At 43.8% G+C, this 23,859-nt stretch overlaps 7 protein-coding genes across 7 annotated transcripts; 4 read left to right on the top strand and 3 right to left on the bottom strand.

The window, feature by feature from the left end:
• Window positions 1-108: 108 nt before the first annotated feature.
• Window positions 109-1,654, bottom strand: O0I10_009670 (uncharacterized protein; the record flags this gene model as incomplete). The annotated part of the gene is made up of 8 exons (XM_058489657.1): window positions 109-260; window positions 329-434; window positions 488-666; window positions 725-770; window positions 830-962; window positions 1,016-1,167; window positions 1,226-1,490; window positions 1,563-1,654. The coding sequence occupies 8 exons, from the start codon at window positions 1,652-1,654 to the stop codon at window positions 109-111; spliced, it is 1,125 nt and encodes a 374-aa protein (XP_058339533.1).
• A 146-nt stretch (window positions 1,655-1,800) lies between these two features.
• On the top strand, window positions 1,801-2,758 carry O0I10_009669 (uncharacterized protein; the record flags this gene model as incomplete). The annotated part of the gene is made up of 6 exons (XM_058489656.1): window positions 1,801-1,951; window positions 2,009-2,091; window positions 2,152-2,289; window positions 2,350-2,419; window positions 2,479-2,549; window positions 2,609-2,758. 6 exons carry the CDS (start codon window positions 1,801-1,803, stop codon window positions 2,756-2,758), a joined length of 663 nt encoding a protein of 220 aa, XP_058339532.1.
• Window positions 2,759-7,046: 4,288 nt separating this feature from the next.
• On the top strand, window positions 7,047-9,826 carry O0I10_009668 (uncharacterized protein; the record flags this gene model as incomplete). Its single annotated transcript, XM_058489655.1, has 6 exons — window positions 7,047-7,248; window positions 7,326-7,511; window positions 7,625-8,012; window positions 8,073-8,591; window positions 8,665-8,998; window positions 9,059-9,826. 6 exons carry the CDS (start codon window positions 7,047-7,049, stop codon window positions 9,824-9,826), a joined length of 2,397 nt encoding a protein of 798 aa, XP_058339531.1.
• Window positions 9,827-10,727: 901 nt separating this feature from the next.
• Window positions 10,728-12,344, bottom strand: O0I10_009667 (uncharacterized protein; the record flags this gene model as incomplete). The annotated part of the gene is made up of 1 exon (XM_058489654.1): window positions 10,728-12,344. The coding sequence occupies one exon, from the start codon at window positions 12,342-12,344 to the stop codon at window positions 10,728-10,730; it is 1,617 nt and encodes a 538-aa protein (XP_058339530.1).
• Window positions 12,345-13,845: 1,501 nt separating this feature from the next.
• O0I10_009666 (uncharacterized protein) lies at window positions 13,846-19,097 on the bottom strand (the record flags this gene model as incomplete). The annotated part of the gene is made up of 9 exons (XM_058489653.1): window positions 13,846-16,500; window positions 16,557-16,742; window positions 16,810-17,859; window positions 17,924-18,098; window positions 18,162-18,438; window positions 18,507-18,577; window positions 18,646-18,672; window positions 18,789-18,992; window positions 19,078-19,097. 9 exons carry the CDS (start codon window positions 19,095-19,097, stop codon window positions 13,846-13,848), a joined length of 4,665 nt encoding a protein of 1,554 aa, XP_058339529.1.
• Window positions 19,098-20,193: 1,096 nt separating this feature from the next.
• On the top strand, window positions 20,194-20,577 carry O0I10_009665 (uncharacterized protein; the record flags this gene model as incomplete). The annotated part of the gene is made up of 3 exons (XM_058489652.1): window positions 20,194-20,318; window positions 20,379-20,450; window positions 20,520-20,577. 3 exons carry the CDS (start codon window positions 20,194-20,196, stop codon window positions 20,575-20,577), a joined length of 255 nt encoding a protein of 84 aa, XP_058339528.1.
• A 1,850-nt stretch (window positions 20,578-22,427) lies between these two features.
• O0I10_009664 (uncharacterized protein) lies at window positions 22,428-22,901 on the top strand (the record flags this gene model as incomplete). Its single annotated transcript, XM_058489651.1, has 1 exon — window positions 22,428-22,901. The coding sequence occupies one exon, from the start codon at window positions 22,428-22,430 to the stop codon at window positions 22,899-22,901; it is 474 nt and encodes a 157-aa protein (XP_058339527.1).
• Window positions 22,902-23,859: the final 958 nt, after the last annotated feature.

The raw sequence follows: 23,859 nt of genomic DNA, 5'->3' as shown, positions 1-23,859 counted from the left end.
AAGAAAGAGAGAGAGAATGGGAAAGTGATGGGAAATAATGATACAAAGCAGGTGATGGTTTTATAATAGTAAACAATGGGCTTGCATGAATGTGGGATAATCAAAAAATTATGGGGAAGTCGTAGGCTCCTGGTGAAAACGAGTATTGCGTAATCGTTCCATGGCAGTGAGTGGTGCATTGATGGATGCTACAATAGGACCAATGCCTGGTTCCTTCATCAAAGAGAGAGCAGCTACACCCATGTAGGAATGCATCACATCTAGAAAAAAGATGAACGATGTCAATGTTTATATACAACATGTGACCCATCAACCCTTCTTCTTATACCTGGTAAGTTTCCTGGGGCTTTTGCAAATCCTCCAATTTTGGTTTGACAGGAGAGTAAAAATTCACGACAATTGGAATGATTCACCATATCAAAGGCTCCCAACATCTACCAAAGCCGTGTTAAAGAGAGCGATAAAGATACGTAGGTGAAGCTTTTACCTCAAGGGCAGCACCAATCCAAAAACAATAGCAGGTATCAGCATCCTTGTTTGGCCGTCCAGCGAACCCGGTTGTCTGCTGATTCAAGCACCATCGAATCATCTTTTCTTTCCTTAGTATTCCTTCCTCTTGCTTGCCCATCAACGTCAAAGCGCCAACACCACAAAATGTAGATCCACCTGTGTGTCATGTATTGGGTCAATACCATCCTCCTTCATAATCCATCCTTCGCCTTACCATGAGCCTCATTATCAGGAGCTTGTCCAAAGGTGCCTTCATAGGTCTAAATACATGTGAGTGAGTCACTCCCCTCGTTTTCCATATCACGGCGATTCGCCTTACCTGCAACCGCTTTGCATATTGTAGAGATAGATCCAAATCAAGTCCACTCCAATCATTCAACATGTATGAGACTGCACATGCGCAAAACAGAAACCGAGCATCCTTTTCTAGACTGCCTTCCGCTGGGATAATGCTAGTAACCACGTGAGATTTCCAATAAGCCATTCCTCTTGATCGTTTACTTACCTGCCATCCTTTTGTTGCAAATGACGAATGGATTCCACAATAGCCTCTCGGTTGACACGAGAAAGATCATCCCCAAGTAATAAAAGATTGATCAAAGCCGTGTAGGTATTGGCAATATGGGCTGAATCATAGGGTATGTGCTCGGTATGGGTCTAGTATACATTATGGATGAGTGAGAAAGAACATGCATGCATGTATGAATGTACTTACAGCATTTGGATCAAAGGGTATACCTGAGAAAGATGATCCTCTAAATCCACAGCGTGCCTTGTTCAAGTCTAATGGATGCATAAATCCAGCGTTAGCCACATTGTATTCCAAAGACATTGATTTGGTACCTGGTTCTTCGGCTGTAGGCAATACTTGTTGTGCATAGATCCATTCGATCCAATCGAGTCTATCTTGCTCGGATAAAGCTGTCTCAAGTTCACCCATCAAATCCAAAGCTGCCAAACAAAAGAACCCGAGCGTGATACTATACACATACATACATACATACACGTGTGTTAATGAGTGAGCGTCAAGAGCATCCATGACATTGACTTACCGGTTGGTCTCGGTTTCAGTGTAGGGCGTGGGTAGCATGCGCAAATTGGACACAAAGTAGCGTACATGCTTCTCCTTTTCAAATGTGGCCATCGTGGTGGTGGTGGTGGTGGTGCAAAGAGAGTAAAGGCAACAGGGAAACCAGCAGCACCTGGAAGCGGGGTGAAATAGAAACGTGGATTACCATTGACCGCCCGCCGCTTGTACGCTCTTGCAACTGTACCTTTTTCCTTCTCCTCATGCTCTCCTTGACAACGCGACGTTTGACTTGCTGGCTCATTGTGGCTCTTGCCATCTTTGCAAAAGTGTCAGATGCACTGTACTTTTACTTGGAAGGTGCCGAAAAAAAGTGCTTCTTGGAGGAATTGCCCAAAGAAACCATGGTGACTGGTACTACCATCTCTATTTCGCGTCAACATGTCAAATGGCACTAACCATGGAGTAAAGGTATCTACAAGGCCGAACAGTTTTCAACTACACAGAACCAATGGATCGTCAACCCTGAAGCTCGTATTCAAATCACAGTGGAGGTAAGCCTATGCTAGGTGATACATGATGGAGGGGGGAGGATGTTGAATATTATTATGCAGGAGCTTCCTCAAGAACACGTCGTCGTCAATCGACAAGATTCACCTTCTGGACGATTCACATTCACTTCCGCTGAATCAGGCGATCATTCCATATGCTTGTCGGTGGCTAGCACATCATGGTTTGACTCTACAAAAACGGTATGAAAATACGTACATACGTCGTGTCAAGTTGAAGGATGCTAACAATTGATTGATTAGCGAATGACATTTGATATGGACTTTGATGATCCAGCTGGCGATCAACATGATCACACTGAAACTTTATCTGGTAAGCAATGGTAGATACAACAAGACATTGGAGTTAATTAATGGGATTTGATCATTTAGATATGGCAAAACGTATCCATGATTTGAATGAACGTGTGCAAGACATTCGACGTGAACAAGCTGCTCAAAGGGTAAACGTTGATGCGATACAAATGCAATACAAGATGGCTCATTTGAAAACATGACATAGGAACGTGAAGCTGAATTCCGTGATCAATCCGAGCTGACCAATTCTCGCGTTGTTTGGTGGACAATTACGCAACTTGCAGTCTTGGGTGGGATTTGTGTATGGCAGATGCGTCATTACAAGAGCTTTTTCGTCGCCAAGAAACTTGTATAATAAAGAGGATCGGCTCCATAGGCTCTTCGATAAACAATCCATTCCCTTCGACTAGGATATCATCATCATGTATCAATGCTTTCTGTTCATTGTTGTCTTTATAATAACATTCGTACTTTTCCCCCTGATGGATCTTTGTGTCTCTTTTACTTGATTCGTGTAATCCTCGCCTACTATTTTAAGTTCTTGCCTTCATTATCTCCTTTGACGCCTTTGTGATGATCGGGATTCTGTGAACTACTTGTACTCTAACACAAATCCTCCCCCAAGAGCCATTGTATGAAGAGAAGCTATGAATTGAAAGATAATAGTGCATCCGAACACCGTATGTATCTCTCGACCGTCCTCTTTATGAAATGCAAACAAAAGATATGGGATTTTTGTTAGCCTGGAATGGAAGACACCTTGCTAATTATTAGAAGACACTCACACAGCCATCCATTTCAAGCCCCATCACTCTCGCCAGTTAGCTGTAGATGATGTTCATGCAAAGATGATATGTAGTACATCTTCGTCAGTCATTGATGTATTGTTAGGAATTGAGATTAGATCTACTACATCTGGATCAATTGCATTGACGCGATACACAGCTTGGTTGTGGAGCTAAAAGTAGAAATGGGTGTGTGGGTGGGTGGGTTCCAAGGCAAACATCATGTTCCAATTGTGCAGCAACCTGTCAAAGGACGTGTTTGTGTAACCACCTCGCTCCATTTCACTCAGCTCTTCATCTTTCCGTTAATGCAGCCGACACCATCCACTAGGAAAAAGCAACTCCATTACGCTTACAACATAGTAAAAACATAAAGACGCCTGTATCTCCAAACTTTACAATCAAACGCAGGGTCTTTAAGAGAACGAAGTTGCTCGGCTTGGCCAACAGCACCTTGTGTGCAAGTTTCACGTTCATCGTGGCCAATCCCAGATTTCGCAAATGTCGCTACCAGCCAAACTGGATCCGGGGTCGACCTCTTGAATTTTTTGTTCGTTGACGACTCCAAAATATTTTTGGCTGGTAGCGACATTGGGCGAATCTGGGGTTGCCCATGACGAACATGAGACTTGGTCAGTAGGTGCATTCAGGCACGCCGAGCAACATTGTTCTATTCAAGACCCCGCGCTTGATTGTAAATTTTTAAGTTAAGGGCGTCTTTATGTTTTTACTATGCTTTAAGCGTGATGCTATATGAAAAGAGGTCTTTGCTCATTGTCCATCGCCTCAATCATAGAGCTAAAGATGCAGAAGGATATGTTTGTGTAACAAGCCGAAGGGCAAGAGTTGAAGGGCTGACCCTATTGGTGGAGAGCGCATGATGGATGATGCTTTCCCTTGTACGCCTATAGTAATGTACACCTACGATAGCCTGTATGGAATGTTTTTCAAGTTGGCCATGGTATGGTTAATAAGCCAAATATGGTTACTGCATCCAAAAGTATCTTGTTCGAAAGTGCATGAAGCATGAGACGTAGAAATGGGTGTCTCGTCTCGCAAGAAGGTTGTCCCTGAATGATTTTCTATTGGTGGGAGTGCGATTGTTAATGTATGCAAAGTACGACGTTTATTGTTAAGAACGCTGAGGATACTAGAAAAAAGGATGCTTCGGACGGGGATGAGGAAAGGAAGGCTGGTGCTTGGGGACCTATGTAGTAGTATGGCAATGGCTGTTGTTGGATCATGTGAAATGTAAAATGACACACACTCTTTTGCTATACGTGAGGATGGTTCCATTTATTTAGCTATAGTATTACTATCATGATGATAATGGTGCGTGTGGGGCGAGTGGATGATTTCAATGTAATCGCAGTGGGGGATTCAAGTTAAATTAGGGGGCGGTACTGTAGCTCCACGACTTGAGGTAACGACAATGCGCATTCATCACTCATGACCCAATCCAATCCAGTTGTGGTTCCTTCGCTATCATTGTAGTTGGTCGTAGCATCCAATGATCATCTTTTCATCATCACCACTATAGGGTACCACCGTCAGCGCAAATGATTCAGCCAACCTTAAAAAGCATGCTTTGATGAGATGTTGCTTTTTGACCCCAATCCATCCCACGATCCTTTCGTACCTTCGTGAATGAAAGCACCACATAAAAAGATATCTTTTGACGCGATATAGGATCAAGTGTGCTGCTGCATAATAAGGTATACTTGTATTATGATGGTAGCGTAACCACGTGGGCAAGCTCTGGAGCTGCACATGGCAAAATCGTATCGGTATAGACTGCTGCAACCAATCTCAAGGTGTTTGCTGTCGCCATGGTAACGTTACAGATGATGGCGATGGTGAACATGATAGACGACGCGAGGAATTGATGCTGAGGGTTGACGAACAATGAAAAATACAACATGTGGAATCAGATCGGTATAGGAACATCTCTTGACAATGAAGCTGGTAGCTGCTGTTCTTGTTCATTGTTTGTAGTGTCATGTTGCTCTCATAAAGTATTGTTACTGCCGTGCATCCATCTCTTCATCTTCCATGTTGGATTCAAAAAGACTGTTCTTCATTCTGATCCAGGTATCCACAGGCAATCAACCACCATAGTTGTCGTCAAAACGTTCAAAGTGCCATACCAGATCTCCATGAGCTCATGCGCGACGTATAATAATATTGAGTGATAACGTAGGGTGCCAAGGTATCTTTTCATTCGCCATCGCATAGGGTGTTGAGTAAGGTGTGATCGAGTACCAGAGTCCTCTCGTATGTTCCAACACCTGCTGACAACACACACCATCATCCACAAGGAAGATCGACGTCTCATGCAGCTTCACTACATTGAAAACATATCTAACATTGCCTCTTCTTTGAAACAGATCATCCTATCCACCTGTTACCTTGATATTTAAGATCACATGCAAGTAAACGTTGCTCCATCCAAAGGGTAAAAGTCACGACTCGAGCCTTGTGCTGGATTGTAATCACATGAGATGTCATTTCCATGGCAATAAGCTATCGATTATCTTTACCTTGGTAGATGGGTTGTTGACTAGTGGTAGCATGGATAGATGATGATCGTATGATGTTTGTTGTTCATATCATCGTCAACTTGTTGCAACACAGCACGACGAAACAAAGACTTCTTGGAACAAGTTGCTATAGATCAAGAGCGTTCAATGTCGAGCAAGGACATAGTCGTTGGTATTCTTCATTGCTCGTAGCTGAATCGTAACGGATGGCTCGCATTGGTGTCGATACACTGTGTCATGTTGGAAGGGAGGAAGTGGTTGAGAATGGCAATGTCAAGTTGAGAGTAGACGTGAAAGAAATCATGCTCTTTGATAGAGAGAGAACCCCGACACGTATCAGGCAATTTGATCCTTTGTAGTTCTTCATCATCACCTCGTTGTTGTCTCTATAATAACATTCGACTTTTTCCCTCTGATGGATCTTTGTGGCATGTGTACCTTTTACTTGATTTGTATAATCCTCGTCACCTGCCTATTTCAAATTTGATGTTTTCCCTTCCTTCATGATCCGTTTTTGACGCTTTCATTCAAATCATCTTCACTCAGCCCATAAAGAACCATTTGTATGAAAAGAAGACGCGTATTGATAAAAGGATGATAATACCAATGCCGCGGTTTTTAATCCCCACACCCATACCCCCCATTCTTAACACCCTTTTGGTTTGCACTACCCCACCATTTATTATAAGCTTGGGATTGAAAACAACAATGTTTGGGTATAGTTCTCAAGGGATACAAGCTCATTCCATTTAACCTCTCTCCACAAGTTATGGTGTTGTTCATGCAAAAGAGGGTAGTAGTCATTATCCATCATGATGAATCATTTGTGGGTTGGGATTGAATCTACTAGATTTGGATCGAATGTATTGACAAGCTACCCGATTTGGATATGGAAGCAGAAAGTAGAGATGATGGGTGATTCATTGTGCTTGCTTGGCAAGGATTTCTTTTTGATCCTAAACATGGACCACCTGACACCACGTTTCCACTGGATGGGAGTTAGCATTCAAGGGCCAATGGTGCGTCTTTATCCTATGTTTTTCTTTCTCAGCTTGTTAAAAGAGCAATAGGCTGGAATCACTGGTTCCGCCTTTCGTTCTTTCTTGTCATATTTTCCAACAACAACCGAAGAGGGAGGGAGCCACTCAACGTAAGTTTATCCCTTTCATATATAATCTCTCTCTTTCTTGTTAACCAACCACTTGTCCTTCTTCTTCCTCTTCTCCTTATTAGCGATACAACACAATAGCACGCAATACAACGTTACGCACTCACTCACACGCACACACACAACTCTCATATATATACAACCATTCCAATGCCTTCACACGGATCACGTTCTTCACAATCCATGAGACAATCCACAGAGCAATCTGACTTTAAGAAGCTCAAATCGAAATATGCCTCCCAATTATCCACCCTGAGAGAGCTATTCGCAGACTGGTCGGACGAAGATCTTTTATTCGCCCTTCAAGAAGTGGACGGTGATCTGGACTTGGCAATCGACCGTATTAGTGAAGGCAAGTTGATAGAGGGTTTTTGTTGTTGTTGTTATTACTATCAAGTAGAAAGCTAAATATGGAATGATATATGATAGGTCATGTATCGCAATGGGGAGAAGTCAAGAGCAAAAAGTCAAAGAAAGAAGCTGCACAAAAGGCCAAAGCAGCTGCCGTTCCCAACACCAACAACACTACTAGCAGCACTATTTCATTTGCCCCACCACCACAAAATACCACGACACAACGTACATACAAAGGAAATAATGATCGACCTAAAAGAGGTAAATTCTGTTCAAAGGGGTGGCATCTTCTGTATCCGTGGGGAGGAGGAGGGGCTTTTCTCTCTCTCTCTCTCTCTCTTTACATGTGCTGACGCGTTCTTTATATCATCAAGGTGGTCAACGCGGTGGACATAGCACTCGTGGACAAAAGCCAACTACTACAGCACCTGCCAATAACCATATCCAAGCAGCAACATGGGGACAAAAGACGCCAACAACAACAACAGCAGCAGCAGCACCCGATAGTTCTTCGTCTTCTTGGGCAGCAATTGCATCATCCAAGAAGAATGCAGCAGCAGGAGGAGGTGATACATGGGGTCAATCACAGGACACTACCGACAACAATAGCGGCTGGGACGCACCCACAACGGCTAGTGTATCCAACACTAATGCAGGTGGATGGGGAAGCTCTACCGAACCCGAAGTAGAACCTGATAAGACTACCACCACTACCACTACCAATGATTCATCCGCACCAAAAACATGGGCTAGCCTACTCAAGTAAGTCGTTGATTGTGTGATCTCTCTCACGCTTTATTGACATAATTATTTCATATATAGGAAACAACCCAAGCCTGAGCCTGAGCCATCACAACAACAAGATACTACTACTTCTACTACTGCAGCAGCAGCACAAAGTGAATGGGACGCGCCAGCTACTAATGATTCATGGGACAAGCCAAAGGATTCTTGGGATGCATCAACCAATCCATGGGACGCACCTGCTGAGACTATCAAACCTTCTTGGGATGAACCAGAGCCTGCCACAAAGGAAGAACCTCCTTCTACTACTACCACTGATCCATGGACATCCACGTCAATTGAACCTACCGAGCAAGAGCCAAAGGCAACAGAGCAACTTGAAGAGATTGAATCATCCAATGTATCTATTCAAGACACCACCGCTACCCGTAAATCCTCTACCGGCAATCGTCGTTTGAAGCAAGATGTGCCCGTTGTTTTGCCAAATACTGGTGCATCTCTCAGCTCTATTGGTGTCAAGTTTGGTAGCCTGAGCTTGAATGATGGTACAACCGAGACTGTGGAAGCGTCGGAGACAACATTGCAAACGCAGACTAGGTAAAAAAAAAGAGAAGAGAGGGTATAAGGATATGGAAAGGGATATTCATCATCATGTTGTTGTTATTATTAGTGAGTCACTTGAAGCAGCAAAGGAAGAAACACAGCCACAATTCAACACTGGTGTTGCTCCAGAAACCATGAAGCCACAACAAGCTGCAGCTGAACCACTTGGAGCAGCAGCAGCACAGACCACCCAGCCACAACCTACTTCCATCCATCCTCAGCCCCAACCTACTCTTGCTCAACAACAACCACCTCTCTTTGGCATGGATCAATTGTCATCAGGCTATAGCTCTTACATGCCTAATCAACCTCCTGCTGGTGTCTCTGGTTTTGGTGTTAGCCCTATGGGATCGCTTCCTGATTATGGTCTTTATGGTACTGATCAACAACGTTTGGCTATGGTAAGTTGTCATCGTCAGGAGGGAATGCGTTGCATTGTGATATTCAACATATGATTTTAGGGTTACTATGACCATTCGGCTTATACACAATCCCCCTCGGCTTCGTATCAATCACGTGATAAGGATGGATCATTGCCGCATACTGCTGCTGCCGCCGCCGCTCATGGACCCGCTGCCGCAGCTGCCGCTGCTCAGCAAATGTATCCCAACATGCCTTACTATCCTTACTATTACATGCCCAACCAATTCGGCTATCAGCAATCTTACAATCAACCCTTCATGAACAAGAGCATGTATCCCAACATGTATCAACACTCTGCTGGTAAGCCTAGTGGTGGCTCTGCAGCCTCTCCTTATGCATCGCCTTATACACAACACATGTATGGTGGTTACGATGATATGGGTGGATTGCAACACCAATTGGGTGGTGCTGCTGCTGCTGGAGGTTTGCATGATTACAAGTCGTATCAGCAACAGTTGCCTGGTTTCCTTGGACAACAACAACCACAGCAACCCCAACAAGCTCAACCACAGCAGCAACAACCTCCTACCGCTGGTGGTGCAGCAACAGGTCCCAAGAATGATAAGGCACCTGCTGGTGGTGCTGCTGCAGGCACCAATGGTCATCCTCAACAACAAATGCCCTATCAACAAATGAACAATAACCCTGCCAACTATTTCGGTGGTGCTGGTGCTGCTGCTGGTGGTTTCCCTTATCAACCCCAGTATCCTCATTTTGCTCAAATGCCATCTGCACAGCAACAACAGCAACAGCAACAGGGTCAACAACAACCTGCTCGTCAACAACAGCCTTATTGGAGCCAGTAAAAAAAATTAGTCTCATCCCATTCATCCTCCCTTCCTACCATTCATCTTGTCTTTTTGTGTGTATTTATTGTCGAGCTCTTTTTTTTTATCCCTGCATCTTGTTGTTTCCTCCCCCCCCCACCAAACGCCTCATTTCCCATTTGTCTTTCATAATACAGGCTCTCTCTTAATCAAGGCATCATGTTGGGTTATTATTTATTATTAGGTGAATGGTAAATTAGGGTACACATTGATTGGATCAACAAGAATGGGATGGGCACAAAAGAACATCATTACTAGATTAGGCAAAAGAGGACGATCCCAACAAAACTCATGCGCCGGTTCGGATAATGGGAATACGAATGCCTTGACGTTCCATGTGCAGTTCGCTCGGATGAATGGTAGCGTCACCTCCCAAACAGGGAACATAAAAAGTATAGGGTCGATTGGATCGCCAGATCTCTTCAACCTTTAAATTGGAGGTTGGATCAAAAGGAACCCATTGATTGCCAGCTTGGTATAACCATCGATACGACACGTTCGTTGTTGTTGTTGACGCCATCAAAGATAAGGAAATAGAAAAGAGAGAGCGAAAATCTTATTGCAAAATACACACGCGATGATAACACGCTATATTATGGTCTGAGAAGCGGAGTACGCTGCTTCTCATACCTAGTATTTTTTAGAGGGAGAGTGGTCCATTTGTTTTTTTAAATCATGATGAGGATGACAAGCTGCGGTATTACTATTTCAGGAAATGCAAAGGTGCGCAATAAAGTTTTAATTCAAAGCGTGTAGTATATGGGTTACGCGGGTGGGAAGGGAGAGTCACAGATGAGGGATGTTTTTTGTATTGTGGTGAGAGGGAAAAAGTAGCTAAAGGGGGAGGGGAGGGGGAGGGAAAAACAAACGTATTATATATTTACAACATGATCCGAACCGTTTTCTTGGGTTTCTTCTCAGTGGTGGTGGCGGTGGCAGTGGTAGTAGTGGGTGATTCAGTGTATGTAAAGTCGCATTTACAAGGTGAGGAGGCGGTGGGGGTTGTGGTTGTTGTGGTAGGTGTGGTGGTATGTGCAATGGTGGTGTCGATGCATGGGGTCTTGTCCGACTCGAATTGACAGGCACAACAATTCCGATCATCTTCTTGAAGCATGTGATCCAATAAACTATCATCTTGTTCTTGATCATGCTTATCCAATGAATCAATGACGGTGTCGCTGTCACTGTGATCGATATCGCTGTCGATTTCCTCGTCATCAATAATCTCATCATCTTCGTCATCCTCATCATCCTCATCAAGCCATTCTGTAAAAGAGCGAGTGACACCACGTAAACGATGGGCTACATCTTGAGGGCTTGTTGTTGTAGTTGTTGTTGCATGCCACCAAGAACTAATTGCATCACCATCCACAATGTCGTACTTGTAGAGCATGATCAAGAGACGATGGTAATTGTCGACCAATAAGGAGGAGGAGGAGGCACCAGCGGCATTTTGTCGGTTCAATAAGAGCTCGGCTTCATTCAAGAACTGGGTCTGATCGGCTTCATCATGAACATGTTTTTGAAGAATGGCTTTCCAAAAGGCAAGGAATCCATCGGTGACAGCCAAGGCCCATAATTTGGCAATGGATTCATCGTTGTTGCTGCTGTTGTTGACCACATTCCCAATCCAGGCTACAAAGGAGGTGGCAAGCGTACGTAAGACGACGGCAGGGGATGGGTCGTACTTTAGCATCAAATCATCCAGTTCAAGATTGGCACGTGCGCTTGTCAATTTGGAAATAATGGCTTGATGGAGGTAAGAACCAGCAAGCGATTCAAAGCGTTCATTGTCTGTCAAGCCGTCATTGTCTTTTTCTTCATCCTCGTCATCCTCATCATCGTCATCCTCATCACTGGTGTCGGTATCATTGTTACGGTTGCTATGATCGACAAACGGCATATCGGGAATAGCAGAGTCGCCTACCAACGGTTGGCATAGCATCTCGTCGTCGTCGAAATCAAAACAGCTCCAACGTGAAGAAGATGAAGAATTCGTATTGTTGTGTGTGGTGGTGGTGGTTGTGGCAATGGCTGCAAGGGGATGATTGGTTGGCATGGGTGTTGGCGTGGATATTGATTTTGATAATGCTGATGATGCTTCTAATTCTTGAATGCGTTGCTTGAGATCGTCAATAAGCTTTTGCTTGTCTGCCACATCATCCTCTAATTCAATCTGACGATCGGCTGATTCATTGTAATACTTGAGATGACATTGTTCTGATATCTGTCGTGACTCACGCTCGTAGCGTAAATCTTCCCGGATCGTATCGACCATCTTGTGTAAGCCATCATTCTCTGCACGAAGGCGCCGAATCTCCTTTAATAGCACATGATATGAGCATTTCTTGTGCTTGCGTAACGACATGCTTGGATCCAAAGGCATGGAGTCGATAGAGTCGAGAGTAGTACTTGCTGCAGAGGACGATGAGTTGCTTGCAGAATCTTCATAGAGACCAGGGTCGTAGCTCATTCGAATTAGTTCCCATGGGGGCATGCGCCGTTGTTGATTACAAGAGGAGAATGGTACGCCGAGGAAAGGGTGGCGAATTGTACTTTGTTGCCAATAATGAGTTGCCATTGCTGAGTAAGCTTGTGGGTAGTAGAGTTAAAGACAATAGGCATTGGGGAAAAAGAAAACAAGAGATGCAGAAAGAGTTATCGGCAGTGTTCTGTTCAAAGAAATAGCAAAAAGTAGAATGGAGTGTGGTATTCTCTTAAAAGCACATAGCCAAGAGAAAAGGAGTGCAGATTTACCTCCAATCAACCTTCCTCCACCCTACCTCGTGTCCCCCAAAACGCAGTTTCAAAACCTGGTTGCGATGAGTCAGAGTCTTAGTGACGTCGTTCGCTCTTTTGTTTCCATACAATTGTCCTTGCTTCTTACATAACCATTACATACTTAACTACATATACAATCCCCACCCTTTCCCCTCCCACAATGCGGGTGTGATCATGGATGATGCATGACAAATCATGGTCACCTTGTACTTTCTGGTTGCTTCTGGTTAATAAAGAGTTGTTGAAATGATCTCATGGTAGTACCCACTACTCCGCACAACTTTCGACATTTTTACAATCACGTCCGATTGGTCATCAAGAGGATGGCTGAAACTTATTGATTTTTCCATCCCTTTCCAGGGTTCCATTTCTCCATCCTACCTGGTTTTCTATAATACAGGTCAAGGAAAAATGTAAAGGCGGGTTAATATCCCGATTGTCAAAAGATCAACCCACTAGGTGGTCCATGCATCGTAGCCGTGAGAAAAAAACACCCGCCCTCATCCATTCCGAAACACAAAAAGATCATGTGCTCCATAGCTCGCTCTCTCCACTATTAAATGATGTCATGCCTTTCGATCAGTAATAGATGAATTCATCCATGTATAATATCGGGTGCTTCTTTCTTGAACATACAACGTGATCTTAGGGTCGCTTGATAGCACTTGGGAATAGACCTGTTCTACGCAACCTTCCATTCACTCGCTCACTCAATCCTTGGCATTTGAATCACGTGGATTTGTATCCAATCAAAGATTATTTCATGCATGCTATTATACGTAGCTTGATGTTTTCGTGCCAGCTTCATCACGTTGGTCAATTGATCTTTCGAAATGGATGAAGAATAAAAGATAGAGCTCAAGGCTGCTTTCGGAAATACTACTTCAAAATCACACGTGTACAAGGGTATAGGAAATGTGAACCTACAATCCACATAGTACTTTGCAACAAAATTTGATGGCAGCAAGGACAAGTTGGTGCAGTGATTCATGCATGATTTGCGAAGTAAGACATTCATCGGCAACTGCAGCGGACACTTTTTTTCAATCACTTCTAAATTCAATGGTTTATTACTATATATGATAAGGTGCCAGGGGGGGGGAAACAAGTTTTAAAGTGACAACAACCGACAAGACGAATAAAATAGAGTATTGTACACGAGAAGAGGGTGGTGAAGATATTTAGAGGGTGGTAGTAGTAGAAGGGTATAAAAGCGATCAATAAAATGGACTTGACGAGCGTTCTTGATGTTCAAAGCTGTCCCATCTTAATCTGAGATCTTCTACGCTGCCACTGCTATGTCGTGTCATTTTGGCACGTGATGCACGTGTTGGCGTTTGTGAGAGACGATCAAACACATTACCCGTGACAGGTGTGCTAGGACGTTGTTCGGTGGGCAAAACAGCAGGCATGGTACGGCGTTTGTATTGCTTTGAGGTGGTCACTGTGGATGAGTAATTGGCGAGTGGTGATGAAGGTGGAAGGGGTGGATCGTATTCTGCTGCTGCTGCATTATTGCTGATATTAGGAATGGCATCCACATTACCACCACCACCATGGGTCGAAAGTTCTCGCAAAGATAAACGTTGTCGTGGTTTACGTACATCAGGGACTTGATTCACTACGCCGTTGCTTGGATGTTGATTCCATGATTGCTGTGATTGAGATGATGAATAATCGGATGGAAGGGAAGAACGTCGAAGATGGCTACTGTGGATCGACGATGTGGATGAATCTTGATCAGCTGCATAGCGTGCAAATTCAGCTGGGCTGATCATTGTAATAGGTACAGGTGATTCGGATCCACCTTGACGTTGTTGCCATGACAACCGTTTTTGGATCATGTTGTAAAAGCGATCAGGCGATGGCGTAATATCACGATCTTGATCCTTAAGTGGCTGTGGTGGCTTTCCTGCAGCTGCTGCATTGGCTGTAGCTGCTAATGATGGTGATAAGCAATGTCCAAAGTCTTCATCGTGATGTCGAGGCGATCCCGTAGGTGTTCGTGACATGTCAAAGCCGCGAGGACTTGCTGGTGTTACCATGGTTGGTATATCAGCACCTGGTTCAGGGGTAGCAATAAGACCTCGTAATCCATCCTCGTAAATCTTGTCAAAGATCGTGTTGCCTCCATTGATATATTCCTCAATCTTTTCATCGGTAGGTGATCTCGAACGATTCTCCTGAACGTCTTCTTCCTCATCATCTTGATGATGCAATGCAGACTTTTCTTCAAGCTTACGAATACGTCGCTCATTTTCAATGGTGGTGGCAATCGCTGCACGCTTCATGACAATCAACGTACGTCGTAAATCCATCACTGACTTTTCGAGATTTTGTTGAGTGACTTGATGATTGCATTCGCTCATTCTCAATGTCATGATATCATCCACCAAGGATTCGGCAATGCGTTTACATTCATCGGCTTCAAGTGACTTTAACAACTTGACCGTCATGTCATAGGCCAACTCGGGTGCTGCATTGCTGGGGACACTGAATTGCTCTTCAAAGGCATCCATATCAGCCCATTCATCGGTAGGTGCTGGATCGGTAATGATTTCATCAGCAAATGTCACATGCTTTTCGATGCGTGCTGCCGTGGTTGTTACGGCGTGGGCTTCATCTTCCATGGATTCACCAGCAGCTTCCGATTGCAAAGCACGAATACGGGCACTCAAGTAAGAAATTTCAGCTGACATGAGATCGACACGTTCATCCATCAATTCCACAGCCATCATATCCATAGGCTGGCCTGTTGTCTCGGCATTCTCCTTTTCAGCCAAGTAGATGTGCTTGCGCTCTTCAAGTAATTCAAGCTTCTCATTGGCCAAACGCTCACGACGCACCAACAATTGCTCCATTTCCACAATCGCTTGTTTGCCTTGAATAAATTGTGAAAGGGCCTTGTCCAAGAGCTCCTTTTTACGTGCCGCTCTTTCTTGAACAGGGATGGGATTGATACGTTTGTTGCTGCGAGGACGACGACCAAAACCAAGACCTCTTCCACGAGCTACAATGGCAAAGCTGCCACCCACAATATGCGACACCTTGCTCAAAAGACGTTCATCCAAAATGCCGCCTTCACGGACAGCCTTTTTCAACACGTTGGTCATTTGCTTGAGTTGATTATGATTGATAAGAATTTCCTCGTTGCGCTTCTTGAGGATCTGCTTTTGGTTCTCATGTTCACGTTCAAGACGACGTTTGGCCATGTTGGCTTCAGCTTGTTGTCGTTGCAATTGATGAATACGGCGTTCTTGGGTTGACATTTGCTCTCTCACGCGATCCGCTTCCATACGCATACGTTTGATCATGCGCTTCTTTTCCACTTGAAGAGTGTCAACATTGGCACGCAACGAACGAAGCAACGTTTCATTTTGGTTGCGTGTTGCTTGCATGGTGCTGGTCATTTGTGAATACTTGCGACGCAAATCCTGGATCTCGGTCAACAAGTGCTTGGTCTTGGCCTCATAAGCATGTCGAATATCAATCAATTGCTGCTTTTCCTTTTGTTGTACAGAGGCATCCGACTTGGATCGAAGACGCGACTTTGTGCGATCGAGAGCTTCATCACGTTCACGTTGAAGTTCAACAAGTTGTGTTTGCAATTGGGCAATCTTATCATCAAATTTGCGTCGCATAAAGATGTACTCGTTCTCAGACTTTTCCAAGTGCGACACCAATTCCTCTTTGACCTTGATATCCGATTGGATTTGATGAAGCATGCGCACCATTTGGGGATTCGGCTTTTCATTGTTGATATGATGCACCATGGTCGAACCGCTATCCACTGATTGATCCATTGTCGATACAGATTTGGCATCACACGTTTGTTGCTTTGGCTTCTCAGCATCTTCCCAAGTAGGAACAGCCTAATCAATATCAAAGGGTAAGTATCATTGTTGGCTGCATCTCTTGTGTTACTTACCAATTCTTCAATTTCATCCATGAAATCATCTTCCTCGGTGCGATAATGCTTCTCCATGCCAATGGGTGAAGGTGTGGATGAGAAGGTGCCTTCATCTGTCAATGTACGATCTTGGTGGATACGACGCTCTTCATCTTCAAACGCTTGCAATTCAGCCTCCCATGCCTTGGCGGTATCATCCAATGGCTAAAAGTAAAAGACAATTAGCATCCAAGAAAAATGGATGTATAAATAAATCAATGCTACTATTTACCTTGATAAGTTCAAGGACCTCCATGCCTTTGCGGATCTCATCACGTGCTTTGGCGATGCTGTCTTTGACTTCTTTTCGAATATCACCTTCTTGCTCATCATTGACAAAGCCTTCATCTTCTTCAATATCCGAGTATACAATGGTCGATTGCTTCTTTTTCTTTGCAGCTTGTCTCGATGCCGCTCTCGAAGGTCGAATGGCTGTGGTTGTGCTACTCGAAGAGGCGCTCATACGACCACCACGTTTTCTTCGATGTTGTCGACGACGACGTTGTCCTGTGGACAAGCTTGGTTCAGCACGGGGTCGTGATAACATGTTGGTAGATGTAGGTTTGACGCTTGTTGCAAAAGCCAATTGATCGCGCGTATCAGCCAATTCATTTGTCAAATCCTGAATCTTTTTCTGATATTGAGCAATAATTGGATGTTGTGTAATGGCTGGTCTGTTGCTGTTGTTATCATCATGGTCGCCGCCATCATTGATAAATTCATCCAATTCACGCTCCATTAACAAAGTATCACGTTCGCTGGATACTTGAATAATGTTGGCTGACATGTCATCGATGCGTTCACGTAGTCGTCCAATTTCACTCTTAAGTGCTCGTATTTGATCTTCATGGGCCATGTTGTTGTTGTTGGAAGAAGAAGATCCTCCGCCGTTGCCACCTTCAGCACGCAATGCAGCAATTTCCATGCGTAATCGACCCACGAGTGCTTTGAGTTGATTGACTTCAATGGAACTACCAGCGAAATCTTGGTTGATGGTGACTCGATTCTTTATGTTGCGTGCACGATTGGCGTATTTGAGCGTATTCAATGTCTCCATGAAATTGGTGTCGGCAGGTGATACACATGCAAGCATCATTGTTTGGCTGTTTCCACCCAGGGAATCTTGCAGCAGTCTTGTCAGTTTAGAATCTCTGTAAGGGATATGCGTCGTTCGTCTGGCTTCATCACCCAAGGCTGAAATGACATTGCCAAGAGCCAATAATCCTGAATTGATAGCAATGCCTTCTCGTGCACGATCTCCTTGTGCATTGGTGCGTTTCAACTAATTACATAGATACATGTCAATGATGACGACAATGCATATGCGATATGTATCACACACTTACTCTTTCAGAACCAGCTAAATCGACAAAATGGAATTTGCTGGTAAGCGATGTGGATTGCTCTTGATCAGGTTGATGTTGTCGTAAAATGACTGAGAAGATGGCATGGGATCGTGAAGAAACGGCATTCATTTCGGTAGATCCAGTTGTACGACATAAGGATCCCTTTGCAAGAAATCTATATCGCCATAGGGAATGAGTATCATCGAGTTGTTGTTGGCGTAATGTATACATTAATTACCCAAGTAATTCTTCAGGGCTATGGCAAGGTTCTTCTCGTACACCACTCCAATAAATGTTGCCAGCAATGTCTTCACGAATGGATACTTCGGTGGTGTGTGTCACGGTGCCATTGAGACTCTTTCTTTTCTGAGCGGTGGATGGATTCAGCAGATCGATCAGCTCTTCATTGTATAATTCCAAAAAGGAGACGGCGACTTCATAAGAAAAGCCTTCTTGTTCTTGGGCTTGTTGATCCAACTTTTCAAAGAGCTCATAGATACAACGAGGTACGATGCCTATGGATGATAACAAGATGAGCCTATCTCTCTCTTCAAGAAAAGAAAATGCAAAAAAGATGGCGGACCTTCATTTTCTGGGTCACCGCTGTTCTCCAGCCCAGTTCCCATACTATAAGTTTTGCCCGAACCCGTTTGTCTGCATATATGAAATGTGATCGATCAGTCATGGTTGTCATGGCAACAACAGCATATGGAATACTCTACCCATAAGCAAGAATGGTTGCATTGAATCTATCAAAGAAGCAGCGATAGAGATATACAAAGTTAATATGATGTATGTTGTGTGGGGTGTGTTGAAAGTAAGAAGGGGGGCGGCCATGTGAGGAGGAAAAAGGAACTAGACTCACCCATCCATAAATTTCTGTACCAAAGGACCTGCTGCGACAGAGTAAACAGTATCTTGATGGGTGTTGGTATCAAACACATGATCGTAGGTGAAGGACTTGTCGGTGCCGATCAATATTTGAGGCTCGTTGGGTATATACGAAAGACATTCTGTGCAGTTGGCAAGTTGCTCCTTTTGTGTCAGTGGTCGGACACGTAGTGCCACCCTACAAAGGCATCGCACATTAGCTCTGCCCCATGTTGCAATAAAGAGACACACCAGCGCAGCCATTATGCAAAAGTGAAACATACCTCACGGCAGTTGAAGTCATGGGTGAATGCTTGCAATGTCAATGTCACAAGCAAGAATAGATTGTGGCTCAAAAAAGTGAGAGGTGGAAATCAAAGAGAGAAAAGAGAGAGAAAGAAAGAAAAAGGTACACTGCTTTTGGAAACGAAAAAGTGTGCGCGTGTGTGTGCGTTTACTAGTATCACAGCACCAAACCTCAACAGGCACCGTTACACAGATGACCACCCCCGGCTGCTGCTTCCGATCCTTCTTGTTGTCGTGGTCGGTTCTTGCTTGTCGTCAACTCTTTGAATGATGAAGGAATACCCTTCTTGTAATGATATTGGCATCGTCATAAAGTTATACGACATGCATGACAAGGGGATACATGTTGCCCTGACATGGCTTTGTGATAGGTTAGATAAGATGCATGATACCAAAACTATCCAAATTGTGTCCGCTTCAATGGGTATTGGGTGGCCGCCAAAAAACAACCTCGCGTGGTATTGATCGGTTCCTCATATAAGACCACATAAACATTATCATCTCATGTTCTTTATGATCATCAACCATGTTATCCATTCACTCTAATAAATGTCACCATTGCTTGTCTTCTACTACTATACAATACGGTACAAAAAAGGGGGTCGATCGTCCTTGTGCAGCCACATCAACGTTTATTGGTGCTGCTTGTCATGGGAACAACTCTTTCCATACACCATCTGTATTTGACTTTAGGCGAAAGATATCCCGGGAATACATCTTCCACTAAAAGATCTTGGCATTTTTGCCAATGTGGAACATGATGATATGGGTATAATAGATGCATATGATTCTGTAAGCAAGTCATCCATCCTCCCCTTTTACCCTCGCTGATAGGTTTTGACCAATCAAAGTATCCATTATTACTTGTTGTATAGTATACGTTGCCATGGGAGCCCTCTTTATGGGAGGAAAGCAAATGGCCCAAACTACAGGATTGTGCTCAAAAACAACATTGGTTTCCGACGTCGGTGTCGTCGGCCCGGGAAATTGGATTTTGCGGGCCAAATGCTTTCTCAATTGTATAAATAGGGAGGAGGTAGACAAAACATGGGCAAAATGCCCTTTTTCAAGTGCAGCGACCAGCAACAGTAATAATGTCGGCACCACCCTATTCTTATCCACCACCTCCATCAGGCCAAGCACCTTATTCTCCTCCTCCAGGAGGCCAATACTATGCACCACCACCACAGCAACAACAACAACCCTATTATCAACCAGCGTAAGCAACCTACAAAACAATCATTGATTTAAGATACGCGTGCTAAATTACACAATGTAGCCCTGCTCCACAAACGGTCGTTGTTCAGCAACAGCAAAAAGATGACCCTGCTCAAGATTGCTGTTGCATGTGGTACGTATACAGAAGTAGCCAAACGGCTTCATTTTTCATGAAGTTAACAACACTTGCTTTGCTTTCTAGCCTTCAAACCTTAGCATGCTGTTTCCTCTGGGAGGCTATGTGCGATTTAATGGGATAAAAACAGCATCGCGATCGTATATAGATACCACACACATAGGCACACACTTTCTTCCTTTCATTTCCGCCCAAGTACCCGGGGCTTTGTTATTATATACTACTATTTTGCACCATGTCAAATACATCATGTCAACGTATTGCCAATGGCAAGCACCATCATCGTGTAAGAAAAGTTGAATATGTATACCAAAATTGGTTGCCTGGTTACAACATCAAGCTCGTCGCTATGGATTAGGCGTCATGTTCTTTTGGTTGCTGATATGTAATTGGATCATTGCTGTTTACGATACTCATAGCAGATCAGCGCCATTAAATCATTGATGGATGTTGTCAGCTACCCTAATTCGGCCATGTCAGCTCCGGTTTATGCATGCATGAACAATCAAACCAAGAGCCCTTTGATACGGTTTCATTATTAGGCGCTTCATCTACTCGACCACTTTATCAACTCACAGTCCACTCTACCGGCTCATTGATGATGCATCACCTCCAACAAACATGTATCATTCTTTATGAGCTAGGAAATTCACACGCCCACTTCCTTGGCTGTTTAGTTTTTAGATACCCAAGTTTACGTGCGTATGAAGAGTCTTTTCTAGAAGCCTGTGAATGAGAGCTGGTCTTTGTGGCCATTTAGAGCTTTTCATTGTTGTCCCACTTTCATTGTCATAGTCGTCGTTGTGAAATTTGGCTCTTTCAAAGGGGTAAAACCAAATCACTATTGTTTGATTCGCCTACTCATGTCACATCTCTGTTGATGCAGCTATTTGCTGTTGTATGCCACCTCCTGCTTAAGATCACCAACATGTACTTGACAGGGCGCTCTTTGCTGTTTACATCTTTGATGACTCTTACTGCCTGTCAAACTTGTAGGTATGCCATCTGCTAAATAGAGATCACAGCCAGGTTACATAGGATACGCCCCTACCCAGCTCCGAAAAGTTACATAGCAATCAAATGTACGGCGTACTACAATACTACTACCACGCATCCATGTTTGATTATCTTAGCCTACAATCCAGAAGATAATGGATTAGCTTTCCCACATCCAGTAATTGCTTTTTGAGCAATACTACCATTGGGCGGTCATAAGTTATCATGAAATACAGTACGCATTCCGCCATAGAAACACTTTCCTCTTGAAAATCATCCGAGAACATGCAAAGGATGAAGTACCCATCTTACTTTTTGCCATCGTTATCGGGGTTCTCACCGCATACAAGTGCTTGCGGAGACATATTTACAGAATGCATGTTGCATGTAACTGCCAGCCCATGACACTAGTGTCAGGGGCGGGGAATCTTGCATAAATTTTTAACCACGCGGTTGTAAGCCAACATGACAGCAGCCCTTTTAAGGTTTTTCAACAATACCAATGATGATCTGCCCAAGTACAATGATGGTCATATACTACAACATCATCCAAAAGATTATGTACCATGGCCTTGTACGTTTATTATCTCATACCCAGTAATGCAAGGGAATAGGATCCCTGACAGGGGAAGAAGAAGGTTCTCGTAAGAAAGGAGATGGTATAAACCATGGCTCCTCCTTGTTGTATTCACATTCCAAATATCTATACATTATGATACCATTGAAGTCCACCCATCTTTGGATAAGGTAGAAAACGAGCAAATAGAATAGCGATGACGACTATGCACAGCGTGGACGATAATGTCAACATGATGAATGTTGACGAAAGATACAAAAGAAGAGGAAAAGCCTATGCATGTATCTGAATTTTTCGCCACATGGGATACATAATGCCTCCATCGTAAAAAAAGAAGCTGTATATAAGGGCTCATTTTTAAAATGGGATGATGCATACCGTTTTCCACTCTCACCACTATCATGATCATTCAAGGACGTCATTTTCCATTGTTGCTAGTGATGATGGCTACGCTTTTATTGCTGGGAATTCCTTCTACTACTGCAGGCAATGCACCAGGAGCACCCAAAGTGAGTCAAGTCAAATCTATCGAAGAAGCGAAAAAGGGGTGTGAGGATCCAGCAAAGAAGGACATTTCCTTGTTCTTGTACCATAATGCTGAAGGTGGTGACGCTTACTACTCGTGCAAGGAGCAGCAAGAGAAATCAATTAGATTCTCTCGAGATGCGAATTGCGACCCCAACAAGGATGGGGCATACAGACATCCAGCTCCATTTACTAAAGTCGTGGATGGCAAAAAATACCCTGGTATCTATTATGCGTGCAATGGCAGTGGCGTTACCCGCATGCTCTACTGCAGAACACCAAAAAGACGTAATCCATATCAAATCAAAGGATGCTCAAATTTTTACACAGTAGAAGAGCTTGCTATCTAGTCGTTAATACTATAATAAAGCTTGTTTCTCTTCTTCATCCTTTCATCAGGGAGTACCTGCATATTATGCGGATAAGATGTTGGATTACAAGCTCGCTAAACAAGGTGGTGCGCCCCCTCCATGTACGTATGGATTGAAGCAGCCGGGTCTTATACTAGTGAAATGTTGTGCCATACTACGCGAATGGTTCCTTGATCCTTTCAACGCCCTCTCGCATCCCAGTATGTAGGTATTCACCATGGTCTATCTGTTATCGGGCTAAGCCTAAAACCCAATAAAAAGTACAGCGTACTCAGGGTTGAAAGCTTCTACCATAATGAGGAACCTTCTTCCATGTCATCACTCAACTCAGCTCGCTGTCGGAAGAGTAAAAGCGAATGCCTTGTTGTACTCCGTTTCCACAACAATGGACCTGCATGTAAATGATACAGCTGACCACGTATATGGATAATTCTACAAAAGAGATACGCCATGTGGATTTGGTAAATGTGGGGATAAACCCGTTTATGGTAAATTGAATCCATCTATCTCGGTACCAAGTATCAAAAGGGCAACATGACAGTGGGCCATTAGAATACAACAATAATGCGTCCACTACTAACAGCACATTTGCTTATGTACGACGCACCATTTGTGCAATGAATGGCTTTATTATAGATGGTGCCAATAATTAGCATTACCAGCTACGATGCAACAAGCTCCTCTCCTCCTCCACCTGAATACAAAAAGACACGTTTGATGATACCACAAGCTCTGGATTGTCCGGATTGATGACGTTCATCATGGTAGTAAACGTTCATGACATGTGCTTTAAATGCGGATGATGATGATAAAAATGTGCACGATACCAGAAATAGCTCACGTCCATGTCGTACTTTAGGAGGAGGAATGGGATCGGGAGATGTTTTCAGGAACAAAAGATAACTTTATCCATTGTCCATGTTGCTGTAACCTTGCC

Source organism: Lichtheimia ornata (assembly GCF_029851405.1).
Source record: "Lichtheimia ornata isolate CBS 291.66 chromosome Unknown scaffold00058, whole genome shotgun sequence".
Taxonomy (NCBI): Eukaryota; Fungi; Mucoromycota; class Mucoromycetes; order Mucorales; family Lichtheimiaceae; genus Lichtheimia; species Lichtheimia ornata.
Note: the sequence above shows the minus strand (reverse complement) of the source record. Positions and strands in the feature narration are given on the sequence as shown.